Genomic DNA, 23889 nt, shown 5'->3' with positions numbered 1-23889 from the left:
GTCTCTACAATTAGTATACCTACCGAAGAGTCTCGTCTCTACAATTACTAAAATCTAAATTATTGTATATTATAATTTGATTCAAATATAAAAAATTTGATTCGAGCACGAAATCGAACCCAAAAAATTGCTTTGTATACATTCATAACCCGTGGAAATAATCATTTTTCTGTGCATCGTTTTTGAACAGTAATTTTAACACATAAATATTTAAGCATTAACTTATTCAGATAAAAATTGCTTTAAATTCCTTGCACCTACCGAAGAGTCGGTCTGTAAATATTAGTTTAAATCAATTAATTTACATTGATATGAAATATATTCTTCTTCTGATCCCCAATCTATTCCCTCTTTAAAATCCCCAGCCCCAAATGTATTTCCAATGCGGGCGGTTGAGGCATTTAATTTAATAGACAAGACAATATGATACTGCTTTGCAGAACATTGGAGTGAGTTTGAAAATTGGAGGTGATACAAAAGTAAAGCAACCCATATAGGTTTTGTTTTGAATCGTTGAAATATGGTCATGCATATATGCCAAAAAAAATTATGTTTTCAAGATACTGCATGGGGTTAATGTGGTTGTCTTGGAATCGGATTCTTCGGATCCGTGAATAATAGATGCAAATAAGAGAATACATATAGAGACACTCTTAATTAACCGGAATAGAAGTCCTTGCAAACATAGTAATAGATTTTAAAATAAGGCGCTTCACCATTGCATACTCGACAATTGAATTCTTTTGTAGGTTTCTATTCTCATATACATATTATATATCGATCTATATATTTTTGGGGCCCCTATTTTTTCATTTTCGGGGCCCTCTACGGTCGTCAACCCCGTGCAGCAAAATCGCCCCTGGACATGCATTACGTATGGGTACGGTGACTCGCACATAGGGTCATCGTTGGTTGTAGTCTTATAGGTTAAAAATAATGTTAACCTATAAGGCTGCAACATGTCAATCTCTTGTAGACATACGTATTTAATAACATATATTTAATTGGACAAGGCTAATATCACCACTATGGTTGTTTAATTAAGACGCATTTACAACATATAACATGAAATAACCCAAAAGACAAGGCTAACATCACCGTTATGGATGTTTAATTAAGACGCATTTACAACATATAACAAGAAATAACCTAAAAGATATACTTATAAGATGCATTTAAACATGTAGTACAATTTCGAATCCAGTACTTAAAACTGCCGACAATACAATATGAAATAGTATATTATGTGTGATTAACTACGAAGCAACCTTCAAGGAGGCCAATTGTCTTAGGCATAATTTCAAAGGCCAATTGAAAAGCCTTCAACTATGAAATGATGTGTAAGACCAAATTCCACTATATTATGTTGTCCGTGACCATTGGAGGACAACAAATATAAGAATCCATTGAATTTCCAAATCTCCGTGAACCATGATGCATGCCTGAATCCAACAAATGGCATATATTAAAGTAATCTGACATTAATTTGGACAAATAAAATAAAAGCAAGAGAAATTTAAATCGCATTATAATCTATAACATTTAATTTGTAAACTTCAGACTTTTGAAGCATACAAAAATATTTTGTATTCTTTCAAACACTTATAAAACAATTTGAAATGACATAAATTTTAAAAAAAAATTGGAATTTCACTATTAATTATTCTTGCACAAAGAAAATAAAATTTTCTAATTTTTCAGAATCAATACACGGCTCTAGGATTTTAGATTTGCTGCCATTAACCAAAATCTTGCATTCAATTATTCAAATATTCACATATCTAACACAAGTTTGGAAAGTAACCTTCCCAAATTAAACCACAAGTTCTGTCTTCCAAACACAAACACATGATAGTTGTTTTACTTGCAAAACAGTGACGGGGTGCAAATCTTTGCATGCAGTACTTGAAGAGTTGTGCGCAGTAAGAACGGCGAAATTCTCCAGCTTGATCCTGGCGGAGTATGGACACTGAATTCTTTGTTATCAAGCACTCAAAGTACTTCAAGGCCATGATGCCGCAATTGGTCGTGTTTCTTTGTTGAGGCGGGTGGTCATAAATGGTCAAGTCCCACACCTGTTTAAACCTTTTTTTTTCTTCAATCTTCGTTCCCACACTTTGCACTCCTGACAAATTGTAGCAAGATTGATCAACGCTTGAGCAAAAGGCTTACAGACATGAACTGGATCCCCTGACACCGAAAGCGAATCATACACGATTACGCGTTGCTGGTCAATCTTGATCTCATAGCATACCCAATGGTCCCTATTAACCTGGGCTAATCCAACCACCTTCTCCGCCTGCTACCAAGGAGTTGCCAGCTGAAATGGTGCCTTCCCTTCAACGTAGAGTTTCAGTTGACTGCGCAATACACTGTATGTCTCGGCACAAAGGGCGTTCGGCAATATACCAAAAAAAAAAACGACATGTTGTATAAAATATGGTTCACATCACTAAAATAAAGTACAACGTAGGTGAATAACATAATTATTTTAAAATTTACCCAGCCAATCTGCTTCACCACCGTCCAGTTCCTGACAAAGGCCGTCGGGTTCCTCTTAAATGTAACGATATTCAGATTCACCAAACAAATCGATATGCTGCAAAATAGGTTCATTACCGAGTCACATTCTCAATGAAATTGAAATTGGAAGTATATGTTATTAGAAGTTAGAACAACTGACATTAGTAGTAAGCCATCCTCTGGAATTCCACAATTCATCAAACCAACTTGCATGGCGGTCTCCAACATATGGCATACCCTTCAATGGCTCCGACCTACAACGTATAACACAACAATTTTGTAGTTAAATTATTTTAATAAGAACTTTAACTTTATAGTGTGGGTACTTACTTTGGATTATTGACATTGCTTGTGTACCATGCCTTGAAGGCTGATATTGAATCCAACGATGCTACCCGTAGCAGATAAGACCCTCGCTAACTCCATGCTTTAATGGTTGTGGACCTTTTAGTCTATGGGATTTTTGAGTTTGCGAGCGGTCCGTATCCATGTCCATTATTAACTCACAGTCAATAACAGAATTTCCAACAACATTGCATGAATCTAATTTTGGAGGCAATTTTGTTGTAGGCTTCAGTTATGCCTCAGATTTGCACTCTTTGGTTTTGACTGATGTACCAGTTCATTTCTCCATTTTCTTGGTATCCGGCATCCAGCTGTCGAAATCGTGCACGTGTAGACTTTCATTATCCCCTTTCCAATGTTTCCTGTTAATAACCCGATCAAAAAATTGTAGTTCTGCAGAAGGATCCTCTTATACATAGCTAGGTCCGGCCTCATTATTCCCTTTTTGGCTGTGGTTGGTTGATGGCTTGGTCTTTTTGTTCTCATCAATTGAAACAACTCTCGCAAGTAATTCGCGAGATAGCTTGATAAGCTATTAATGAAGCAAATAATTAATTGAGATTATCACTGGTTATTGTGAAATTATAGTGAATATAGCAAAAAATATACCTCATCAATTTGCATTCTTGTGGGCAGTGAAGTGTTGTCCCCCTTTTCAGCTTCAACCACAATCTCTTTATTTTGGTCAATAGCCGAGATCTCTTTTTGTCCTGGATCGTTTGTCTGTAGTCTCAACAACAACCTGCACACACACAATCACACTATTAAAGGCAAAAACCAAACATGACTCTTTCAAGCAATTTATAGTGGTATACCTATTTTTTTTACCTTTTTTTGTCACCGTAGATGAACTCTGACCCTTTTCCTTTGTTCTCTTCCAAGCGCGCTTCCCTTCTCTTTTTTTATTGGAGGACTGCTTCTTTTCCTTCATTTGTGGATCGACACGTTTGCTAAACAATTCCTTGTCAGTGATGTCAACGATTGAATGCGCAACTCTTGTCGACCTTTTAGGCAGCTTACTAACTTTGTGGGGTCCTTCTTCTTTTCTTGTTCTAATATTGGTCATTGTTCTGATTTGTTTGTAATTTCCTTGCAAAATAAAACTGAGAACAACAAAACACCAAATTTTAGAAAAAAAACATTGTAGATAGAACAATTTCTCATTGAGGAAGTCGAAAGGTCAACTACCATGATTTAATTAAAAAAGGATGAAGTCGGTAAAATACGTCTGTTTCTCCTTCGATTGTTGGGTTATATGATTCTCGAAACGGTAGGCTTCAGCATATTTTTGAAACGTTTCCACTGATTCACTCCAAAAACACTCCGGTGATGGGTGATGTTGTAGAACGCGCGAACAAGATAGTTAAAAGGTAAAGTGTGAAAATTCAATTTTCCAATTTTAACCGCAATTTTTGATACCTCTTTTTTTTTACTGAAGTAGAGAAGAATAATAATTTCGGCTATGATTTATAACTTTATAAAATTTTATACAGAAATTGAGTATATTATCTAAAATTTATATGGTAATCTAATATTTATAAGGTAATTTAATCATAGTGAATTTGTAAAAGAGTATTGCTAAACGTACATAATATGTAAGTACATAATGCCCTTGAAAATTTATTACCTAATTTAAATTATTATCATTACTAAATTACCCTTAATTTATATTGAAAAGTTTCTAAAGATTTTATTTCTTTTTTTATTTCAAAAAAATTGGAAAGAAATTATCGACATGGCCTAATCATAATCATATCTAATAATATACGGTCACTTTATTTTATAAATGATATGAAACGTTCTTATTACACGACGGCTACACGATTGTGTCTTGAGCCTTCGTGTGCACAATTATTGGTATATATATATGTGCACACGATGGTTGCACACTGTGGCTACATGACCATGTCTTGCTATCGTGTGCAAGCCGTAACTTATACTCTTTTATTTAGGGGAGTTTTAGTCCTTTTATTGATTTTGGTATGAAAACTTATACTCTTATGGATGGGTGTAAAAAACTTCTATATTTTATGTTTTGGTATAAAAAGATATATTCTCTCAATAATAATCTATCTATTGATTTTTTTTTAAAGAATAAAAATTCGTGGATAAGGTAATACGACTTATTGTTTTTAAATATCCTTTAAAAACATCATAATATTATTATTATAATATTTAATTGTTTTGTTTTATTTCAATTCATATTACGAGTGAGTTTTTAATATTTATTAGAAGTTCGTATCAGAAACTCATATAATAAAAATTTAAAACAAATTTCTCCTTATTCATATTAGAAGTTCATGTGATAACCATGGTAATTATATGAATGAGAGAATAACAATGAAATTAATTCATATACTTTATGATGTTTTAGTTCAAAATTGACTTTTTTTATTGTTGATAATGATGTGGGGTTGTACTTACTCTTAAGATCTCGTTCACATAATTGAATAATTGGAGGTGATAAGATTTTGAGTTATTAAGGAAAGATTATGGGTAATCTTTTCCTTAATAGTTTCCCAAATCTGTCTTCCACTATATCGATCCAAAGCAGAACATTTGCATTCAATAATTTGGGAAGTCAAAAACTTGGAGGTTATTCCATTATCTTTTAATTTTTGGCCTTTTGCGTTACATTTCAATATGCTCCACTAATAAAAGTCTCGTTCATAGTATCATTGAAGATAAGACTTATTATTTTTGTCATTAGTAATCGTGGTAATTAGAAATAGTAACATCCAAATATTAAATATAATTTGCCTTACTTATTGCAAAAACTGTTTATTAGCGGTTTTCCAATAATACCTATTTAAAAGCACACACTTGAAATACTTTTGCTTCGGTCGTTATATATATATATATATATATATATATATATATATATATATATATATATATATATGCGAATACCAAAGGTAATTTACACTTTTCTTCATTCTTACAACATCCGAAAAAATGGAGGAGGAAGAGGCCGTGTGCAAACCCGAGGAAGATAACACGATGCATAACTTATATTCGTGCTTTACTTTACCTCCATGTCAATCACACCATCAGCCTCCCCCGCCGTAGGTGCGCTTTAAACCAATTTAAGGAGTAGTTCGACGACCAGTGGTCGGAGTTGCAGCAAGTGGAATCAAGATTGGGACTGGAAGTTGAACCCAACAACGACAAACCTTGTAAGAATTTGTCGTGCACAATTTGTACTCGTCGTGCGCATCGTAATGGTCGTCATCAATTGAGGCGAGTACATATGTTTGTTCATGTGATTTAATTTTATATTTTCCATACAATGTCTAAATTGTCCCATATTATACTGTGATTTTAGTTGTCTATTGTGTGGGCATTTGTTTGGTCGTTGCATCGAAAATTGGGTACGTCGAAATAACACGATTAGTAAATACCCATGCATGTAGGGACGCATTTCCTTACGTCCTTATGTTTTATTTTTAAAAATATTCAACAATAATCTATTTGTATTCCTAATTTTATAGTGCGCGACCTGCTCTACCCCCACTACTTTGAGTGCCTTACGAGTCATTGAGGAAGATGCGGTAGTAAAACTAACATTTGCTTTACGTGATGAATTTACGGATTAGGAATTTATTAATTATGTTTCAAAATTTATGTTTGCTTGAAACTTCCATATTGTAAGTGTTCAGAAGAGATTGAGAGAATGCATGTGAGTATAGTATCTATTGAAACACTTGAACGTTGCACGCATTATTACACTTACCAACGTTGTGTGCGAATATGTACTCAAATTGTTGACATTAGTTTGTCGCTCATGCTTAATTACGAGCATAGAAGCACGTTATTGGGTAATCTTCGAGTGGAGGTTGACAATATCGAGGGACAAGATAGTGATGAAGAGGATGACAGTGATGATAGTTTTGGTTTAACATGCATAATTTGCTTGGAGGGAGCGCATACCAGTGGTAGAGATGAACATGACATATGATATGTTCTTTCCTTAATTAAAATGAATTAACACACTAAAACCTAATAAGAAACTAATTATTTGGTCTTTGATCGTGCAAGTTGCTTGCCATGTGGGCATATAGCTATCGATACTTGAAACGTCGGATACGTGCACGGTGGAACGTGCAGGTTCATCATTTTACCTTGTTATGTTATTTATACTTTTTTCCATGTCAACACACTTAACATGGGATGTGTTTTTTTAAATACATATAGTGCCCCAAATGCAGGGAAATATTCACACCGCCTACTATACGCCATCTATACAACTCTCAGGTACATTTTAATTTTATACTATACTTGCGTTATTTATGGCTACAAAAATTAATTACGTGTAATTCATACCTAAATTATGTTTCCAAATTGTATAGCTTGTTGATGAGGCATCCACCGCAGGGGATATGAGCGATTTGTCTGATTGAGTCGTGCATGGCGTGATTGAATCGTTTAGATGTTGTTGGGGTTTGTCATTTTACATTTAATCCAACCTTTATGTGTACGATTGATGGACTTGGATATGATCTACTATGTAACAATATCAGCTATTGTTATCCCGTGTGATGCACCTATTAATATTTTGTTCAATTATTTTTCTTTTTAATTATATGTCCTCATTTTTCTAATTATAGCATAGATTATCAGGACAACTAGTGTACATATATATGACTAATTAATTATTTAATTATTAGATCATAACATCCACACTATGCATGTAAAATCCCAGGCTTCGTCCCTGATTTGAACTCTCTTCTAATATACAAGTCCATGTTTTGGGCACTTTGTTAAAACACAAATAAAAAAAATATTCTCGTCATTCGATGTATTTCTCATTTTTTTTGGCATAAGCTGGTGGAAGTATGCATTATGTTGTGGCATCAGATTCTTTTGACGAATTCCAACACTTTTAGATTCACTGAACCATTCTTTTTTTTGTTTTGTCTTATATTGTTTGTTTTTGTATATCCAACATATATAACACCTATTAAACTGTTTAAGGAGGGAGAACAACACACCACAAAATTGTATAAATTCTTTGAAGGCCACAATCATGAATTACATACGAACAATAGATGAAGCTCAACGTCAAATGTGGTACGACAACAATTAGCTACCCGTTATGGAGTACAAATTACTGATGGAGTTGCTGCCCTATGTGGAAATTGGTGCTTGGGACGGCAAGCCCTAAGGCATGCACAAAAATATCGGCCGACACGTCTTCAGTACGGTGAATCGGGTTGTCGAAATCCATCATGACCTCGGATTGTACATTCACAAAATAAAGGATTTGCGTAGTTGATATAAGCGGTTTTGCAAGCTCCTTGAAAACCCTGCGGTCAAGTGGTATCCTATACGCAACACCATAAATGTTTGCGCCATTAAATTCCAGGAGTTATTACAGGTCCTATATACGAGGATATCAGAACACAATTATTGAGTTATTTCACGAGCACATATATTTTTATTCTCTATTATATTCAAATAATATAATAATAACTTCGATATGTAAGAGGACCCGATGATCATAGCCTGCCAAGAGCACGGGGGAGCCCATGTTCTTCTTTTTTCACGCAATGTTTCAAGACGATGAGGAGTGAATGCCCGAATGGGACAAAACCCATAATTTTCCAACACTTCGATTACACATATGGAGTGCATGTTTTATGAGTAATGTTTAAGTATGAAAGATGTTTGCATTCTTCATGTTTAGCTTTATAATATGTTTGGCGTAGTTCTTATTAGATTATGTAATATGTTTCTCATTCCCATGATCTAGATTACCTATGACAATTTTGCCATTTGTGTAAGTGTGAGTTTTGTTTAATTATAAAAAATTCCATTCAACTATGGTTGCCTATTTCGATGTCGATTGACTAATTAATCTAACATTCTCTTAGTGTGCTTTGTCCTCATGTTGCTGCATCACAATTATATAAAAATGTAATTAAAAAATTACTATGTCATGTTAAATTTTATTTTATGAATATTTTATACAAATCAATTAATTTGGGTACATAGTCAAGTTGAAATAAATGTGCAAAACATTAGTAAGCTGAAATACAACACATAATTTAGTCTATTACTATCAATGACTTTACTTTATTACATGGGAGATGTGCGGACATACACTCGTATCGTCATAATTGTTTTTATTTTTATTAGGGGTGGGAAGATAGGGTTCGGGTATAGGGTAGCCGATTATCCGACCCGAAAAATCAGGTATAGGGTACCCGATACCCGAAAAATTAGGGGTCGGGTTCGGGTTCGGATATTTAGGGTATAAATAAATCGGGGTATACCCGAAATACTCGAATTTTTAATTAAATATATTTTAAATTATTTAATTAAAGTAAATTTTTAAAAATCTGAAATAGTAAAATTAAGTTTGAATTGAATCAAGTACAACCCAATTTTAAATTAAATATATTTTTAAAAATATGAGATATGTGCTTGTTGATTTTTGATTTGATGTTATATATTATTTGTTAATACAAGGAATTGAAAACGTGCACAATTATATAGGGCAATGGCTGAAGATACATTTTCAAATTTTTTAAAAGAAAATCGGGTATTAGGGTACCCGAATACCCTATTAAGCCAAATCGGGTAATTCGGGTACCCTAATACCCGAATTCACAGTTTGACTTTGAAAATTGCCATTTTGACCGGGTAATTTAGGGTACTCGAATACCCGAGTCGGGTATTAGAGTACCCGATTAAGGCCGAAACCCAATACCCGAGCACCCGATTTTTTCGGCCTTATTCGAGACCGAGTACCCGATTTTTTTTGGGTAGGGTACCTGATCCCGACCCGATTCTCAGCCCTAGTTTTTATGAAGAATCCCTTTTCAGGATGTATATTACACTATGGGGACGCAAATACTATTTTTTTGTACATTATTTTCACCAATTCATATTTACTTTAGACTTATTATAAATATATTTCCAACAAGACTACACACAAGGCACCGTAAGATTCCCTGGCAATGTCTTTCAAATGTTGAATTAGTACATTGAGTTATATGCTTTACATGCAGTCAAAGTTGGAGTTATATGGAGGTTGGTTTATCACATTTAATAAGAATTGCCAAAAACAATTTAATTTTATGTATTCATGAAAAGTAGGTTTATGCACCATATTCCGGTGCAAGGAATTAATTTGTATAGACGTGAAAGATCTTAAAATATTTTGTTTTTAGCGACATTTAGGGTTTTCACCATATAATGAATTTTTTTAGGGCTTCTTCTGCACGCCAACGCTCTGCACAAGTCACTAACCCTATTCTAGTGCAAGGAATTAATTAGTCATCATCATGACACTGACACAAATTTAAATGAATTTGTATAGACGTGATTCTTTAGTGCAAGGAATACTAAATGCAACCGCTTATTAATTAATTAATTAATTAATTAATTGATAGAGTGTAATGAATTTGTATAGACGTGATTCTACGGTGCAATGAATATTGATTGCTTCAATTTATGTGGATGAAAAGCACTTATGTATTAACACAATTTTAACCTATATTGATTACCTTAAAATTTCAAACGAAGCAGGTGTGCACAAGAACGACGAAGATGAACTTCAGGAGCTAATTAATTCGCAAACTCGAAGGCAGATAAATTACTCTATTAAAAACTTAAGTTCAGTAAATTATAACATAAAATGGGTATACCGGAATGCTTAGGGAGAAAGTGTAGAATTGATGAGTAAATACCTTCTAAAATTCTTTGGAGCAGAGGTTCGCCGCCGATGGAGTGGAGATGAGCTGGTGTTGGTGCGCCTTCGTTCTCAAAGAGACATGAAAGGTGAAATCGTGTAGAAGGTGAAATCGTGAAACCCGTTTTTCACGCAGTATTTGTATTTTTTTTATGTATTAACCTTTTTAAAAAAATAGACTGAGGGGTAGAAAAGTAAAATGCAATGAGAGAGAAAATCGATTCTCGATACACGTGCAACTATGGTTGGGAAAAGCAACCAATGTATAGCTGAATTCTGCATTAAATAAAAAGTTTTATTCAAATAAAAAAAATGAAAAAATGACGTTGCCACGTGACAAGATCTGAGCTACGTTATGCATCGAAGCAAATGCACCACATAAATTGAAGGGTTTAATAAATCATTTCTCATATCAATGAAGTACAAAAATAAATCACTCTTACATGATTACATCACAAAATTTACCACAAAACACACCCACAATCCAAAAGTTTCATGAAATTAACAAAAATTAGTGGGTCCCAAACCAGCAAATTTTTACAAAAAACAAAATTAGTGGGTCCCAAACCAGCAAATTTTTACAAAAAACATTATTCGGCCCATGTTTAGATGGGCTTATATATAGCCCAATAAAATTCCAAATATATTCACCTCGTCGGCCCAAAACTAGGATGGCAATGGATCTTGGACCCAATCCAGATCCGTGGATCCAGATCCATTTTTACGGATCTGGATCTCATTTTTTGGACCCGACGTATCTGAGCCTGATCTGGATTTCAATTTACAAAATGAATCTGGATCTGAATTTTAAAATTTTAGATCCAGATCCGACCCAGATCCGACCCGTGGACCCGTTTATTTTAATAAGTACTATATATTATTTATTTTCTATATTTAAATATATTGAAAATTAATAATAATATACAAATTAGAATTACAAACCCTAGTTTCTACTTTTTCTCCAATTCCCTCGGTCCCTCCCTCTCCAGGTCGCCCACGCCTCCCTCTCAATCCAGTGCGCCGGCGAAGGGAAGTTACAGCCTTCGACACTCTCGCTAGATAGCCGAATTTAGGATTTTCAATTTAGGGGTTTAGGGTTTACGTTTCTCAGAATAACTCTTCAAGTCTGAATCAATACGATAACAGATTCAACCTCGGCGCCTGCGAATTACTACTACTGAAGATGGGGAAAGCGAAGAAAACTCCTAAATTTGCTGTTATGAAGAAAATCGTCACCCATAAAGCAATTAAACAGTAAATTCTTCCTTTTAATCTAGATTCTCGTGCAGTCATGCTTTTTTAGTTTCCAATTTCCTCGATTTGTAATTGCAGGTACAAGGAGGATGTCTTGAACCCTAACAGGAAAGACTTGACCAAGGAGAAACTCCCCCGCAATGTGTGAGTTTCATCGTTCCGAGCTTTTCATATTTGAACTATACTATTGTGTTGTAAGCGCGTTTGCACATATTATGCTGAGTCGTTATCTTGGTATTCGATTTGATATCGAATGGTTATTTGATGCAGGCCGCAAGTTTCATCAGCGCTTTACTTCAAGCACAATACTGCTTTAGGGCCGCCATACCGAGTATTGGTGGATACTAACTTCATTAATTTCTCCATCCAAAATAAAGTGAGTGCTGCCAGTTTCTCAGTGTTCATTGTTTACTTTTATTTCCATGCGCGCGATGTCAAATTACACTTGGGTGGAAGAAGTGGGACCAAAATAAGGTTCAGGAGTGCTGTAAGCTATTTTTGGAGCTCGAAATCCTGAGCTTTCCCTAAGTCTGGTTTCTCGGATGATGATTGAGAATGAGAAGTTACCTTGCTGATTTAAAAAGAAAATACGATAAAATGACCTAAATCCTTCTTAAATAAATATATAAAGTGATGAGTAAATTTCCAACTTCAAAACTTGCTGGTCTCCTTATTAGTCTAACTGACCCCCCCAGAAACACCTGATTCGTGTTATAATGTAAAGGAACTTCTTCTTGGCTATTGTTTCTTTCCCATGGTGCAACTAACATATTCTGACTGTTTATTGTCTTATTGATTGTTAAATATGTTGCAGTTAGATTTGGAGAAAGCAATGATGGACTGCTTGTATGCAAAATGTAGGTTATGCTACCATTCTTTACACAACTTATTTGTTTGTCTGCTGCACATTTCTATTATTTACTTGCTTCGTCTTACTCTCTGTAGGCACTCCTTGCATTACTGACTGTGTTATGGCCGAGCTTGAGAAGTTGGGTCAGAAATACCGAGTTGCTTTGAGGCACGTATATCTTTATATTGGATACAACTTCTATTCAAAGTTGATTGTACTGATGATGAGAGTTCTTGAATGCTTGTGAGGCTATTGCTGACTGTTTACGTTCATGCATTATGAATTTATGAGTATTAGTAATGATGCAAGTGCTTGAAGCGATTATTTTCTTGTCCCCAAGTCTGCCTAAAAAAAATACCCTACACCTATTTTGTTGTCATGTTTATTTTATTTTATTCTAGACTGTAATGATGAATATTGCGTATGCTGAAATTAGCTTGTTTGTTATACGAATGAGGCTTGTTCATTTTGTGCTCTTTTCTTTCTTGTATCAACAGAATTGCAAAGGATCCTCGATTTGAAAGGCTTCCCTGTATTCACAAAGGAACCTATGCTGATGATTGTCTTGTTGACAGGGTTACACAGGTACAAAACAATTAATCGGCTGATCTTTAGACTTTAAAGCATTGTGACTAAATATTTCTTCCAGCCTTTTATACTCCATGCTTTGAAAAATCACTAAATGGTAGAAATGGCCTGTTGTAAATTTTCTTAAAAGTCTTACCAACTAATTTTTGCTGTTGTCAAATTACATGTATAATGTAATGGCATGAGGTTTTAATTGCAAACAAATTAACCGAGTGCCATCATGGCCTATGAAACAGCACAAGTGCTACATTGTTGCAACCTGTGATCGGGACCTGAAGAGGAGAATCCGTAAGGTACGATAAACTCACACGTAGGAATAAGAGTTCTAGTTTTCTATTTTCTGACATTGATTACTCTTGTATATTTACAATTTGGTGATGAGATTGATCAAATTTCAGATCCCTGGCGTGCCAATTATGTACATTACAAAGCACCAATATTCCATTGAACGGCTACCTGAGGCTACCATTGGTGGTGGTAGGATAAATCATTCGTTGTCGACATGTTTTCTATACTCATCTTTGAAGTTTCGCATCTCTTGATTCCCTTTTGCTTTCCATTTGCTACCTGCACAGCTCCAAGAGTCTGAAACTAGGGTCTTCTGAAGTTGAAAGTCTCCGGTGCTCGTTTACTAGAAGAAACTCCCAACTTGAGACGGCAAGAGTTATCCGTGCATTGCAATTGCCTTGCTGCTGAATACGCAAGCGAAACGAGGAGGGTGGCTGAAACTTAATAGTAAAAGAGCCTGTTCTGAAACATTGTTTCAATACAGCTGTTGTAATGTAGTTGATATTTGGTGCAATCTTTAGCCTAATTATAGTAAAGCAACATCAAATCTTGTTACTTCTGTTACTCCCAACATCAACTTATGCAATGGCAAAACAACATATTTATTCACACATTTTTCACTTCAAAAAATGTTGTACAGTGTAAAAGAACATCAGATGGATGCGCACTACGTACAATATCTCATACAGAATGTACAAACCACCCTAGGCATCCACTCTGAAATGGAAAAGAAAATTGGGGTAAAAATGAAAAAATTTAATTGTATAGAATTACATTTCAAACAGTAGTAATATTGGTGGTGTTGGACTCATCTTCAACTGGCTTCACATATTTGCCAATCACTTTCTGACGAAATCTTCTTCTCATACGTTTTAATTTGTCCCTACTCAACTGCTTCTTTCTCTCTTTTGCTTTGATTCTCATATTCCTCTCCTTCTCATACATACCTCGCCAGAAGATTTCGCCCGTCGACGGCCACAGCCACCGTCTCCTAGGGCGGTCGGAGTCAAACTCCTCCGCCAAGTCCTCGTCCATGCTCTTGAGGGTGCTGAACTGGAACCACTTCACCCACATTCGGCCTCTCCGTCCACTCAGCTTGTGCTGTTCTTGCATCAACCCCGTCTCCGGCTGGATGTACACCATCCGTCGTGCACTATGGTACGCCCAAACGTTTATCAGCAGCTCGAGCAGACGTGAGTAGCAGTGCTTGTCCTGCCAGTTGACACGAGTGATGGTGAAACACGAGAAGTAACATGAATATACACGAGGGAAACAGCCGGATAGATACCTTCGATAAGCTCAGACAACAACGCCCCGTTCTGTGGTGCTCGTCATAGAACTGTGCATCCAGTGCATCTACAAACATCCTACAAAAACGAAGCACACCTTTGTTGAAATCTAAGTTTGCAAACGAAGTGCCCTCGACAAGGATTCAACAGAAGTACTGACCTTGAAAACATGACGAACTCCAGAAAGGATCGAGTAGGAACGACCCAACAGTGCATGACGGACCAAGTTCCTCCATCTGAAGGCATTTGTGGAAGTGAAGTGAAGTCGTGTTTCACACCATACATTTTCTTGACAGCCTCAGAGAACGCGAATCTGGTTGAGATTACACAGATAAGAACACGTCCGACACATTTATCTGTTCATCGTTATGAAACAATTGAGAATTGAAAGATGATCTCACCGGCAGTTCCCAGCGTTTATAGCATCACAGAATGACCAGAAGTCCTGCTCTGATTGGTATCTCGGATCCATGTCCAGACGAGCCCAGAAGTAAAGCACGTCTCCATGTCTTCTTGCTTCAATAGCTTCCAGTAACAATCTTTCAGCATTTTTAGACAAAGATTTCTGTTCAATTGCAACATTAGGTGTATGAATATTGAGATGGAGTCAATGAGAATCTTCAAGAACAGAACTCCAATCCAATGACTTACCGATCTTGCTGTAGCTCTCCAAGACTGGAATCCTATCCATGCATTTTTATGGAGACGATCAATCCGATTAGCTATAGCAAAAAAGGCTCCATATTCCCCTAAGATCTCTCTATTATAAGCATTATTTAACAGTGGAAGACGAGAAGATGCATCGACATCATCGGCTGCAGGTCTTCGACCTTTCGAGGACTACAGCAACATAATTCATGCAGTAACCAGCAACATATTGTCATGGTTTTGTCATGGGAGAAGGCGCCCAAGAAAATACAAGAGAGAGAGAGAGAGGTACTCACCAGCCTAAGCCCTCTATACAGAGAGGTATGGTGCAAAAAAGGCCAAGTCCCCTCTCCATTGTAAGGTTCATATATACATAGAGGTTGACCTGTCCTTAGCAGTTCTCCTTCATCTCTTTCGTGTAATGTGCGGTCGAGCCTTCTAACGTTTCTATATACTTCATCCCACGTTCCCCGAGCTTGATCAGTTCGATCCTTGAACTAAATCAATTCCGACAAGAATAGAAAGATAAGTATAAAATTGAGGCCTATGCTTCCTAAGGATTTAGGGAGAAGAGTGATCAAAATCACTAACCTCTTCATCCTCTCTTCTTTTTCTCATATAGGCCATGTCAAAATACTTTTGCTCTTCCCAAATGGCAAGCATAAATGTATTGTTTGTCGTAATCAAACCATGAGAGTTTAACTTTTCCTTACGAGTACGATTCAGTTGCTTTTCAACCTCGTCTAGATATTTACAAATCCTGCCACTTTTGTTTGAAGAATTTGCATCTCTAAACGGTTCAAAATAATGCCATAGCCATTTAGTTCGCAACTCCATAGGAATCTCTCGTGCAGCACGGGGACTAGCGACTTCGGATGGGAGCATGAGAATGTTTTCCAACAAAGATGCATATCCTTTGACACTTTCAGAAACCATTAAGTTTCTGGCTGTACGTTTTGCAATCAAAGCAGCATTGTGTGCTAAAGGAGAGAGCTTTCCATTTGAAACCAGTCGAAACATGATCTCTGTCAGCTTCTCGGTATCCTCCTTAGGGAAAATAAATCCATTCACCCTGTCACTAACCTAAGATTTTGCCAAACCAGTTAGTATGTCGTTTTGTAAGTCAAATAACTGCAACTATCACTAACTCAAACCTCTACAAAAGAAAGGCAATTGGAAAATTGTCCCTTGCCTGTTATTTGGCATCTTGACGTACGTGACAAATCAAAAAAGATATGTGCATACTCATAGACGAAAACAGAATGTAGATACCTACATATTTCTGGATCATTGGTAGATTTGGGGCAATTATAGGTTTCCCGAAACACATGGCTTTTAGCAAAATTCCGGGGAAAGTATGCTCGTCAAGGAAGGAACCATAGATCACAAGATCAGCACTGCTCAGAACAGCATCGGCATTTTCATCAACAGCTACAAGCTTAACAGTTTCGTTTGGATACTTCAAGTTCAGTGCAATTGTCTGAGACCACATATTTGAGAAAATATCAAGCAATGAGAAAACTGGAAACTATCTTCATTTATGTTAACAAACATGAGTGGATTTTATCCTATTAATCTAAAAAAACACAAATTCATCATCTTTTAGTAACTTTTATTAACAAGACGATACGTAAACATACGGTAAACTGAAGGGAATGAAACAGTTGTACCTCCACAGCTCTACTGTAGTTGCTCGCAGAGTCGCCAGCCAAGATGAAGATTTTAAGATGAGAACTAGCACCGCTAAAGTTCGCAAGCAGAGGATACAAAGACTGCAAAATAAAGGCATGCTCCAGCCATAAGCCTCTGTACAATAGCTGGCTTCCCACAATGGCAATAGCAAAATCATTTGTGTTAGAAGGCATCATCGTATTAGCTTGCCATGCCGCTTCAGGTGACCCTGGGATGACAAAGTAGTTACCAGGATCACATGCCAAGTAGGCCACCTAATCAATAAACAAATCGGGAGCATTAGTGATCACTAAATCATAGATACCTCGACATGCACTGAGATCATTCAGTAAAATCATACTCACACAACGTAACTGAGGCTATATATAAATCATTATTACAAATTAGGGGGAGATATGCCTCACGTTCTATTAAAATGTGAACATAAATACCGGTAGAATATAGTTTGGGAAGACTACAACGGTGGCTCTTTGGAAAACTTTTTTCCAGCTATCAACCATTTCAGTTTGACCACTTGAAACATATTGTCTCAATCGTATAGCAAGCGTCTGTTCATGGATGGTCCATACAAGTGGTACTTTTCTGAATGGTTCCTGCATAAGACTGCAACAAGTAAAATCCTTATTTTATATGAAAAGTCATAGTCAGCTACAAATTATAAAAGCTAAATGATATTATGAACATGGATCCTCTATTTGATTGCATTTATAGGATTTATTAAAATCAACGACCATGAGTTATCATTCCATGTAATCAAGTTTATGGCTATTCTTGGAGGATTTGTAGTTCGATAAAAGTTTCCTTATTTAACTAGTACTTTTATATCCTTTATCGTTTCCCTCTACCATTTCCTTCTCCACCTCAACTCTTTCACCTCTAGCCCAGTTTCCAGCAATTACATCTTAGTGTTACTTACCTAGATAAGACACCCACAGCTCCAAGAGAATTGACTATTATTCCATGATAGCTGCAAAGTACAAGCGAGTATGTCAGAAAATTTTTGGGAACATTCAATCCACACTAACAAAATATATTTATTTTTTTCTCAGCGTAGGTATAGTGCCACAACTTTGTAAGGAGAGCTGAGGTTTTGTTGAAAAGTAAATTCGATTTAAGTAAGACGAAATGAGTTTCCAGAAATTAAAAAACAGAAAATTTGGCATGATAAGATATATTTTGAAGAAAGTCAAGTTGTGATACATGGATCCAAAATGCAAAAGTTCCATAAACTCTTTCTAGATTAGTAGAAACCTAGAAGAAATAATATGTAGATATTTTCATGGAAATTTTAACTATCTAATAATGGTATTAAAATGTATCGTCAAGATTTTGGTCATTGGTTTACATTATCATTAATTATGGGTCAAATAATGCAATTAACAGTTTATTTACATAGAAAATTGACAAGTAACCTGACAAATTAAGAATGGTGTGCATACTTTAGCCAATCTACCCTGAACTTCATGTTCTCATCTGCACTGATCACATTGAGAGGAAGCCCTACCTCTCTCCAAGTAGCACGAACGGGGCCATCTTCCAGCGAGAACACCTGCAAGTACCAAAGATAAAACTCCGTCGTTCAAATAGGCAAGCTGAAAGGACTTAATCACAAATTTTGGAGATAAAACTCACTCAAACAAGAGATACACAACCGAAGCTTAAGAAGATAATAGATCATTTTAGAAACAAAATACAATCAATGCTGCAAGCATAATCATAGAACTAAATCACTATGGCAAATATGATTATAAGGATATGATTGCAAAGTGTGTAATAACCTCAATCTCGTAGCCGATCTCCCGCAATGCAGAAGCAACAGTAACCATCAAAATCTGATGTGGATCAACCCACAAATCTGCAAAGACCTACAACCACAATTCAAGATTACAACACCCCTTTTCAAAATTCAAAGATATAACCAAGAAAAACCACGCACCGACGAACTATAGACGCAGCAACACTTAAAACAACTCATATTTTTCACCACGCCAATATCAACACAATCAAGAACTGTCAAATTAAATGAAGAGAGAGAACACACACACACACATTTTTACCAAAGCAAGCTTGGGTTTGTTGTACCCAAATCTGGTGACATTTGGTGAAGAAACACCGAGGGTGGCATCTTCTGCATCCCTCCGAAACTTGGCCAAGATTTTCAAAGGCTCAAACTTGACATCTTCACCAAAATCCAATTCTTTCAAGAATGACAATTCTCGACTGCTTGTTTCATGGCGCCTTCTAAACACACCTTCAATTCGACCGAATTTCCTTCCATCATCCGCCACAGAGCCCGGTAGGAAGAATACCTGAAAGATGAAGATAAAGAAGAAGAAAACAGCAACCGCGCAAATCAGCTGCACATAATCAATCCGCTTGAAAAGCACCAATCTTGCAAATCTTGATCTGCATCTCTGACCCCACAAAATTCCCGAGACATTACAGCCGCCATTAACACCATTGCTGTTATTGCTACTTGCAGAAGAAGAGCGCTGAGAATTTTGATCCCTCTTCGAAAGCTGCCTACTTTCGGGAAAACCCATTTACATTTTCATCAACAAGAAACGCTAAATTCTCAACCTTCGATACCACACATTGGAAAGTTTTCTTGTGGGCGTGAAGAAAGATAGCTATATCCAAAAAGGGGCCGCTCTTTTGAGACGATTAGTGTTCAAGTGTTTTTTCCTTAATTAAAAGTAATGGCAGTGTGATGTCACGAAAAGTAGAATTAACTGGCAAACAGTGTTCTGGTTTTTCTGTTGGTTTTGTGCTCATTCACGAGTAAACAAATAGTAGTGGATTCTAATAGTTTTCTAGAGAGAGAAAGAGAAGGAGATTTGGAGAGAGAAAGAAGATTAATTAACTAAACACGCGCATTATCGCGGCAATTGTTGTCATTAATCGGATATTACTAACCCACCCCATCGGAATTTAGGTTATTTGCATTTACCTCCTTAATCTATTTTTAGTTTTCAGTTTCTGGCATTTTTCTTTTTCAGAACAGATTCAAAATGATTTGATTTATTTAAATATATCATTACATAGTGCTTCAAAGAGAGCTTAATTATAAATGCTTATATTTGCAGCATATTATTTTTTTGAGAGAAATATTTGCATATTATTAGGAAAGGGAAAGTTGTTTGGCCATATTACGGTAGCTATAATATGATTAAAAAATTTATAAAAGTCACGTAATTAATTTTTTATTTTTAAAATAAAAATAGTATTTAATTAATTTTAATTATTTTACACATTATAGCTATTTTTTGTTTATTTTTAAAATAGTATTTATTTTAAAAAAAATTATAGCATAATTTTTGTGTATGGAGTAAGTAATATCCACGAAATAATTTTTGATCATAAAGTGACTTTTCAATGAAAGTACATATTATACGTTAAAAAAAAATCAGAATGTCATTTAAAAAAATAAATCAGAATGCATATTGGCTTGAAGAAATGGAACAGTTGGTTGTGAGTTCCATCCAAATTCTCCACTTCCATTAGTTTAGGTTTTTATTACATATAGGGTGATTCGATCGTCGGTTATCAAATCACCCACATATCATGTCGCCCACTGTGGTGCAGATGAACTCGAGGCTGACCCGATAAATCGGGTGAGGCCTGATCTCGGTTTTATAAGGCTCGTGTGGATTTTAAAAAAAAAATTAATTTTCACATTTCAAGCTAACGGCTATTTAGCCGTTTTTTTGTTTTTTTTAAGATTTATGTAATTTTTAGGATTTTAAAACTAATGCAATTTAAATTTGAAGTAAATTGTGTTATTTAAATTTATGCAATTAAATTTAAATGAAAAATACAAAAATCAAAACTAAAAAGGTCAAGTCAGCTATTAAGTCACTCCACTGTGGCCTCCTGACTCATTGTGGTCCCTCTTCTATCAAGTCACCCTCACTTTGGATACTCTAACAGAACCACAAACACATTTCATTTTTTACTGTGTGTCTGTGACCATATCAAAGATGTATATACTTTATAATATCATCAAATACTTTTCTTTTTTGTCCGTCGTATTAATATTGACTTGTTCCAAAAATAAAAATCGTATTTAATTTTTCACAAAAAGTTGTGAGCTCCACTATTTTCTATCACTTTTATCATTTAATCAATCTTCTTCTTAATAACAGTGTCAAATAATAATGAATCATTATCAACATGACAAAAAAAGTAGAAAAATAACTACATATAAAACACAATTATAAATTGTACAACAGAGAAAAAGGCTTGGATAAATTTTGTACAATAGAATGGAAGAATCAATATTGTAACAATTGAGAAATAAATCCATAGCCGTTAATCAAGTTGATTTTGGAGTGATGACACTCAAACTACTAGTCTCCGACGTTGATGAAAAGCCATAATCCTCTCCCAAATCAACAGACTGGAAATCTGATTCATGACGATAAGATGGCAAAGTAGAGGCCTCCTCCTTTGCTCTAATTCCTTCCAATTCCGTCGCTACTTGCTTCATCGTCGGCCTTCTCTCCCCACTCGGATGCAAACATCTCCGAGCAATATCTGCCATCATCATAACTTGATCCACTCTACCTTGTATAACCTCGGGGTCGAGCATGTCGAGCAAATCATCTCCCTCCATGGAATGCAAGAAATCCGCCGCTAAATTCCTCCCGGATTCAATTCCAGCCGCGGAAACCGCCTTCTCCCCCGTCAAAATCTCGACAACAACAACGCCAAAGCTGTACACGTCGCTCTTCTCCGTGAACCTACTCGACCAGAAGTACTGCGGATCCAAGTACCCGAACGTCCCAAACACCCTCGTCGTGAGATGAGTCTGATCCACCCCGACCGACCTAGATATCCCGAAATCCGAAACCTTGGCATGGTACTTACCATCCAAGAGTATGTTCGAGGACTTGATGTCTCTATGATATATAGGAACAGAGGACGAATAGTGCAAGTGGGCGAGCGCCCCGGCCACCTCCGCCGCGATCCTCACGCGCATCCTCCACGACAACGGGAAGTAGTCTTTATCCCGGGCGTGGATGTGCTCCGACAAGGTCCCATTCGGGACGAACTCGTACACGAGCAGAGGCGCCTCCGTCTCGAGACAACACCCGAGCAACGCGACCACATTCCTGTGATTGATCTGCGACATTATCACAACCTCGTTCACAAACACTTCTTCCTCACCAATCCTCTTGGCCCTCTTCACCGCCACAATCCGCCCGTCCCGCAGCATCCCTTTGTAGACCGTGCCCTGCCCGCCGCGGCCGAGTATCCGATCATCGTCGTACCCGTCCGTGGCGCGGTCCAGCTCTGTGGGGCCGAAGAATTTGATCCTCTCGGCGGCCCCGGCGGAAGAGAGGCGCTCCTCCAACAGCAACCCTCCGTTCCTCTTGAAAAATGTCCTCCTCCGGTTAGCCCTAATCCGATTCTTGATGAATTTAAACAATATCCAAACACCACCCAAGAGAAGAAGAACACCCAACGCACTACTGAAGCCGATGATCATAGATTTCATGTGGCTGCCATTGCTTCGATTCTTGCACACGAAACCCCCTTCTGTGTTGACACAATCACTCCCAAATCCACACACGTTGTTCAAACTCGAGTTCTTGCATTCATCAATGTCCACACACGACAGATACGGATTCCCCTCAAACCCCTCTCGACAGCGACACCTACTCATGTTGAATTCGAACAGATTATCATCGAACGGTGCGCCTCCACGCTTCGATTCTCGCACGCAACCCCGCGCAGATTCCCTACATCCACGTCGAATCTCCACTCCAACGTCGCCGGCACCCACCTCAGCGCCGTCATCTCCGCCGCCGGAGTCGAGAAGTTGACGTAATCCTCGTACTCGCGCGACAGCCACTTGTAATCCGCAAGAAAAGCATACCCACAAACGGAATCATCACCACCGCCGCCGTCTTGTGTTACGGCGTAGGCGGCCTCGACGCGCTGAGACATCTCCGGCACGATGACGGAGCAGCAGTTGATGCCGAAGCAGCCGGCGGCGGCGGCGGCTCCGCAGGTGGGCCGGCATCCGCCGGAGGAGGCGGCGGAGGCGGGGCCCACCAGGGAGACCTCGCTTCTGCAGCCGACCACGACGGCGCGATTGATGGAGGCGCCCAAGGTGAAGGGGGAGCCGAGCAGCGATTGGCCGAGCTGAAATTGGCCGCTCTTTGAGGAGCAGTTGAGAGGGGTGACTCTCTGCATCACTCGAACTGTGTTGTCGGACAATGAGAAGTCGAAGGCTTCCAAACCGGTGGATTTCAAGAACGGTTTTGATTGGCTGCCGCATTCGACTGCGTACGAGGTGTTGAAGCTGCAGTTGGGGCCGATGCCGAAGGGGTAAGGGATGGTTACGTCTCCGCATTTTTGTTGGCACCCATTTTTGGAGAGCGATGCTTCTGCAGCTGTGGTTGGTGTTAGGCATAGTAAGGTGTTGATGATGATGAGTATTAATGGCGGATTCATCTTTTTCTTCCAAAAATATACATGTATATATGAAGTCTGCAAATTTCTGTTGATGATCAAGAGATGTGTTGGAGTCATGAAAAGAATTATGTGAGAACTTGTATGATTTTGTAGACAAAAATAATTATCTCTTTGGAATTCTTTTCATACTCGTGCTTAAAATATCATTGTAAATTTTGTGAAAATATTGAAATATTTGATGAGAAATTAGGGGCTATAAACTATAAAGTCTATTAAACAACAAAAGGTATATA

The 23889-nt window shown here is 37.2% G+C and overlaps 4 protein-coding genes across 6 annotated transcripts; 1 reads left to right on the top strand and 3 right to left on the bottom strand.

Annotated features, from left to right (window-relative positions):
• Positions 1-11460: 11460 nt before the first annotated feature.
• On the top strand, positions 11461-14155 carry LOC130998946 (uncharacterized). Of its 2 annotated transcripts, XM_057924387.1 has the most exons (9): positions 11461-11818; positions 11897-11962; positions 12089-12194; positions 12633-12675; positions 12764-12836; positions 13166-13253; positions 13493-13549; positions 13655-13733; positions 13832-14155. In XM_057924387.1, exons 1-9 carry the CDS (start codon positions 11748-11750, stop codon positions 13843-13845), a joined length of 597 nt encoding a protein of 198 aa, XP_057780370.1. In that variant the 5' UTR covers positions 11461-11747; the 3' UTR covers positions 13846-14155. The 2 variants fall into 2 exon arrangements, with proteins under 2 accessions (XP_057780370.1, XP_057780369.1); XM_057924386.1 differs by having other exon boundaries at positions 13655-14155.
• On the bottom strand, positions 14123-19943 carry LOC130998945 (uncharacterized). 2 transcript variants are annotated; one of them, XM_057924384.1, is made up of 14 exons: positions 19231-19943; positions 18952-19038; positions 18613-18722; positions 18090-18140; positions 17605-17776; positions 17152-17427; positions 16758-16961; positions 16073-16564; positions 15778-15978; positions 15485-15673; positions 15235-15398; positions 14994-15146; positions 14833-14911; positions 14123-14756 (listed from the first exon to the last, which is right to left on the bottom strand). In XM_057924384.1, exons 1-14 carry the CDS (start codon positions 19714-19716, stop codon positions 14322-14324), a joined length of 3099 nt encoding a protein of 1032 aa, XP_057780367.1. In that variant the 5' UTR covers positions 19717-19943; the 3' UTR covers positions 14123-14321. The 2 variants fall into 2 exon arrangements, with proteins under 2 accessions (XP_057780367.1, XP_057780368.1); XM_057924385.1 differs by having other exon boundaries at positions 19223-19351.
• A 1414-nt stretch (positions 19944-21357) lies between these two features.
• On the bottom strand, positions 21358-22916 carry LOC130998944 (wall-associated receptor kinase-like 10). The gene has a single exon (XM_057924383.1). The coding sequence runs from the start codon at positions 22839-22841 to the stop codon at positions 21489-21491; it is 1353 nt and encodes a 450-aa protein (XP_057780366.1). The 5' UTR covers positions 22842-22916; the 3' UTR covers positions 21358-21488.
• Positions 22871-23842, bottom strand: LOC130998639 (wall-associated receptor kinase-like 17; the record flags this gene model as incomplete). Its single annotated transcript, XM_057924053.1, has 1 exon — positions 22871-23842. A coding segment is annotated over exon 1 (843 nt), but the record flags the coding sequence as incomplete, so codon positions are not given.
• Positions 23843-23889: the final 47 nt, after the last annotated feature.

This window comes from Salvia miltiorrhiza, chromosome 8 (assembly GCF_028751815.1).
Source record: "Salvia miltiorrhiza cultivar Shanhuang (shh) chromosome 8, IMPLAD_Smil_shh, whole genome shotgun sequence".
NCBI classification, from domain to species: domain Eukaryota; kingdom Viridiplantae; phylum Streptophyta; class Magnoliopsida; order Lamiales; family Lamiaceae; genus Salvia; species Salvia miltiorrhiza.
This window is presented reverse-complemented; position numbering and strand designations above follow the sequence as displayed.

What these genes read in the sequence shown, in the direction of transcription:
- LOC130998946 (XM_057924386.1), top strand. Translation starts at nt 11,748, where the DNA reads ATGGGGAAAGCGAAGAAAACTCCTAAATTTGCTGTTATGAAGAAAATC. An exon ending in GGACTGCTTGTATGCAAAAT is followed by an intron (nt 12,676 to 12,763) that starts GTAGGTTATGCT and finishes TACTCTCTGTAG; the next exon opens with GCACTCCTTGCATTACTGAC. An exon ending in AAATACCGAGTTGCTTTGAG is followed by an intron (nt 12,837 to 13,165) that starts GCACGTATATCT and finishes TTGTATCAACAG; the next exon opens with AATTGCAAAGGATCCTCGAT.
- LOC130998945 (XM_057924384.1), bottom strand. Translation starts at nt 19,716, where the DNA reads ATGGGTTTTCCCGAAAGTAGGCAGCTTTCGAAGAGGGATCAAAATTCT. An exon ending in AGATCGGCTACGAGATTGAG is followed by an intron (nt 18,723 to 18,951) that starts GTTATTACACAC and finishes TGGTACTTGCAG; the next exon opens with GTGTTCTCGCTGGAAGATGG. An exon ending in TGTATAGAGGGCTTAGGCTG is followed by an intron (nt 15,674 to 15,777) that starts GTGAGTACCTCT and finishes ATGTTGCTGTAG; the next exon opens with TCCTCGAAAGGTCGAAGACC.
- LOC130998944 (XM_057924383.1), bottom strand. Translation starts at nt 22,841, where the DNA reads ATGAGTAGGTGTCGCTGTCGAGAGGGGTTTGAGGGGAATCCGTATCTG.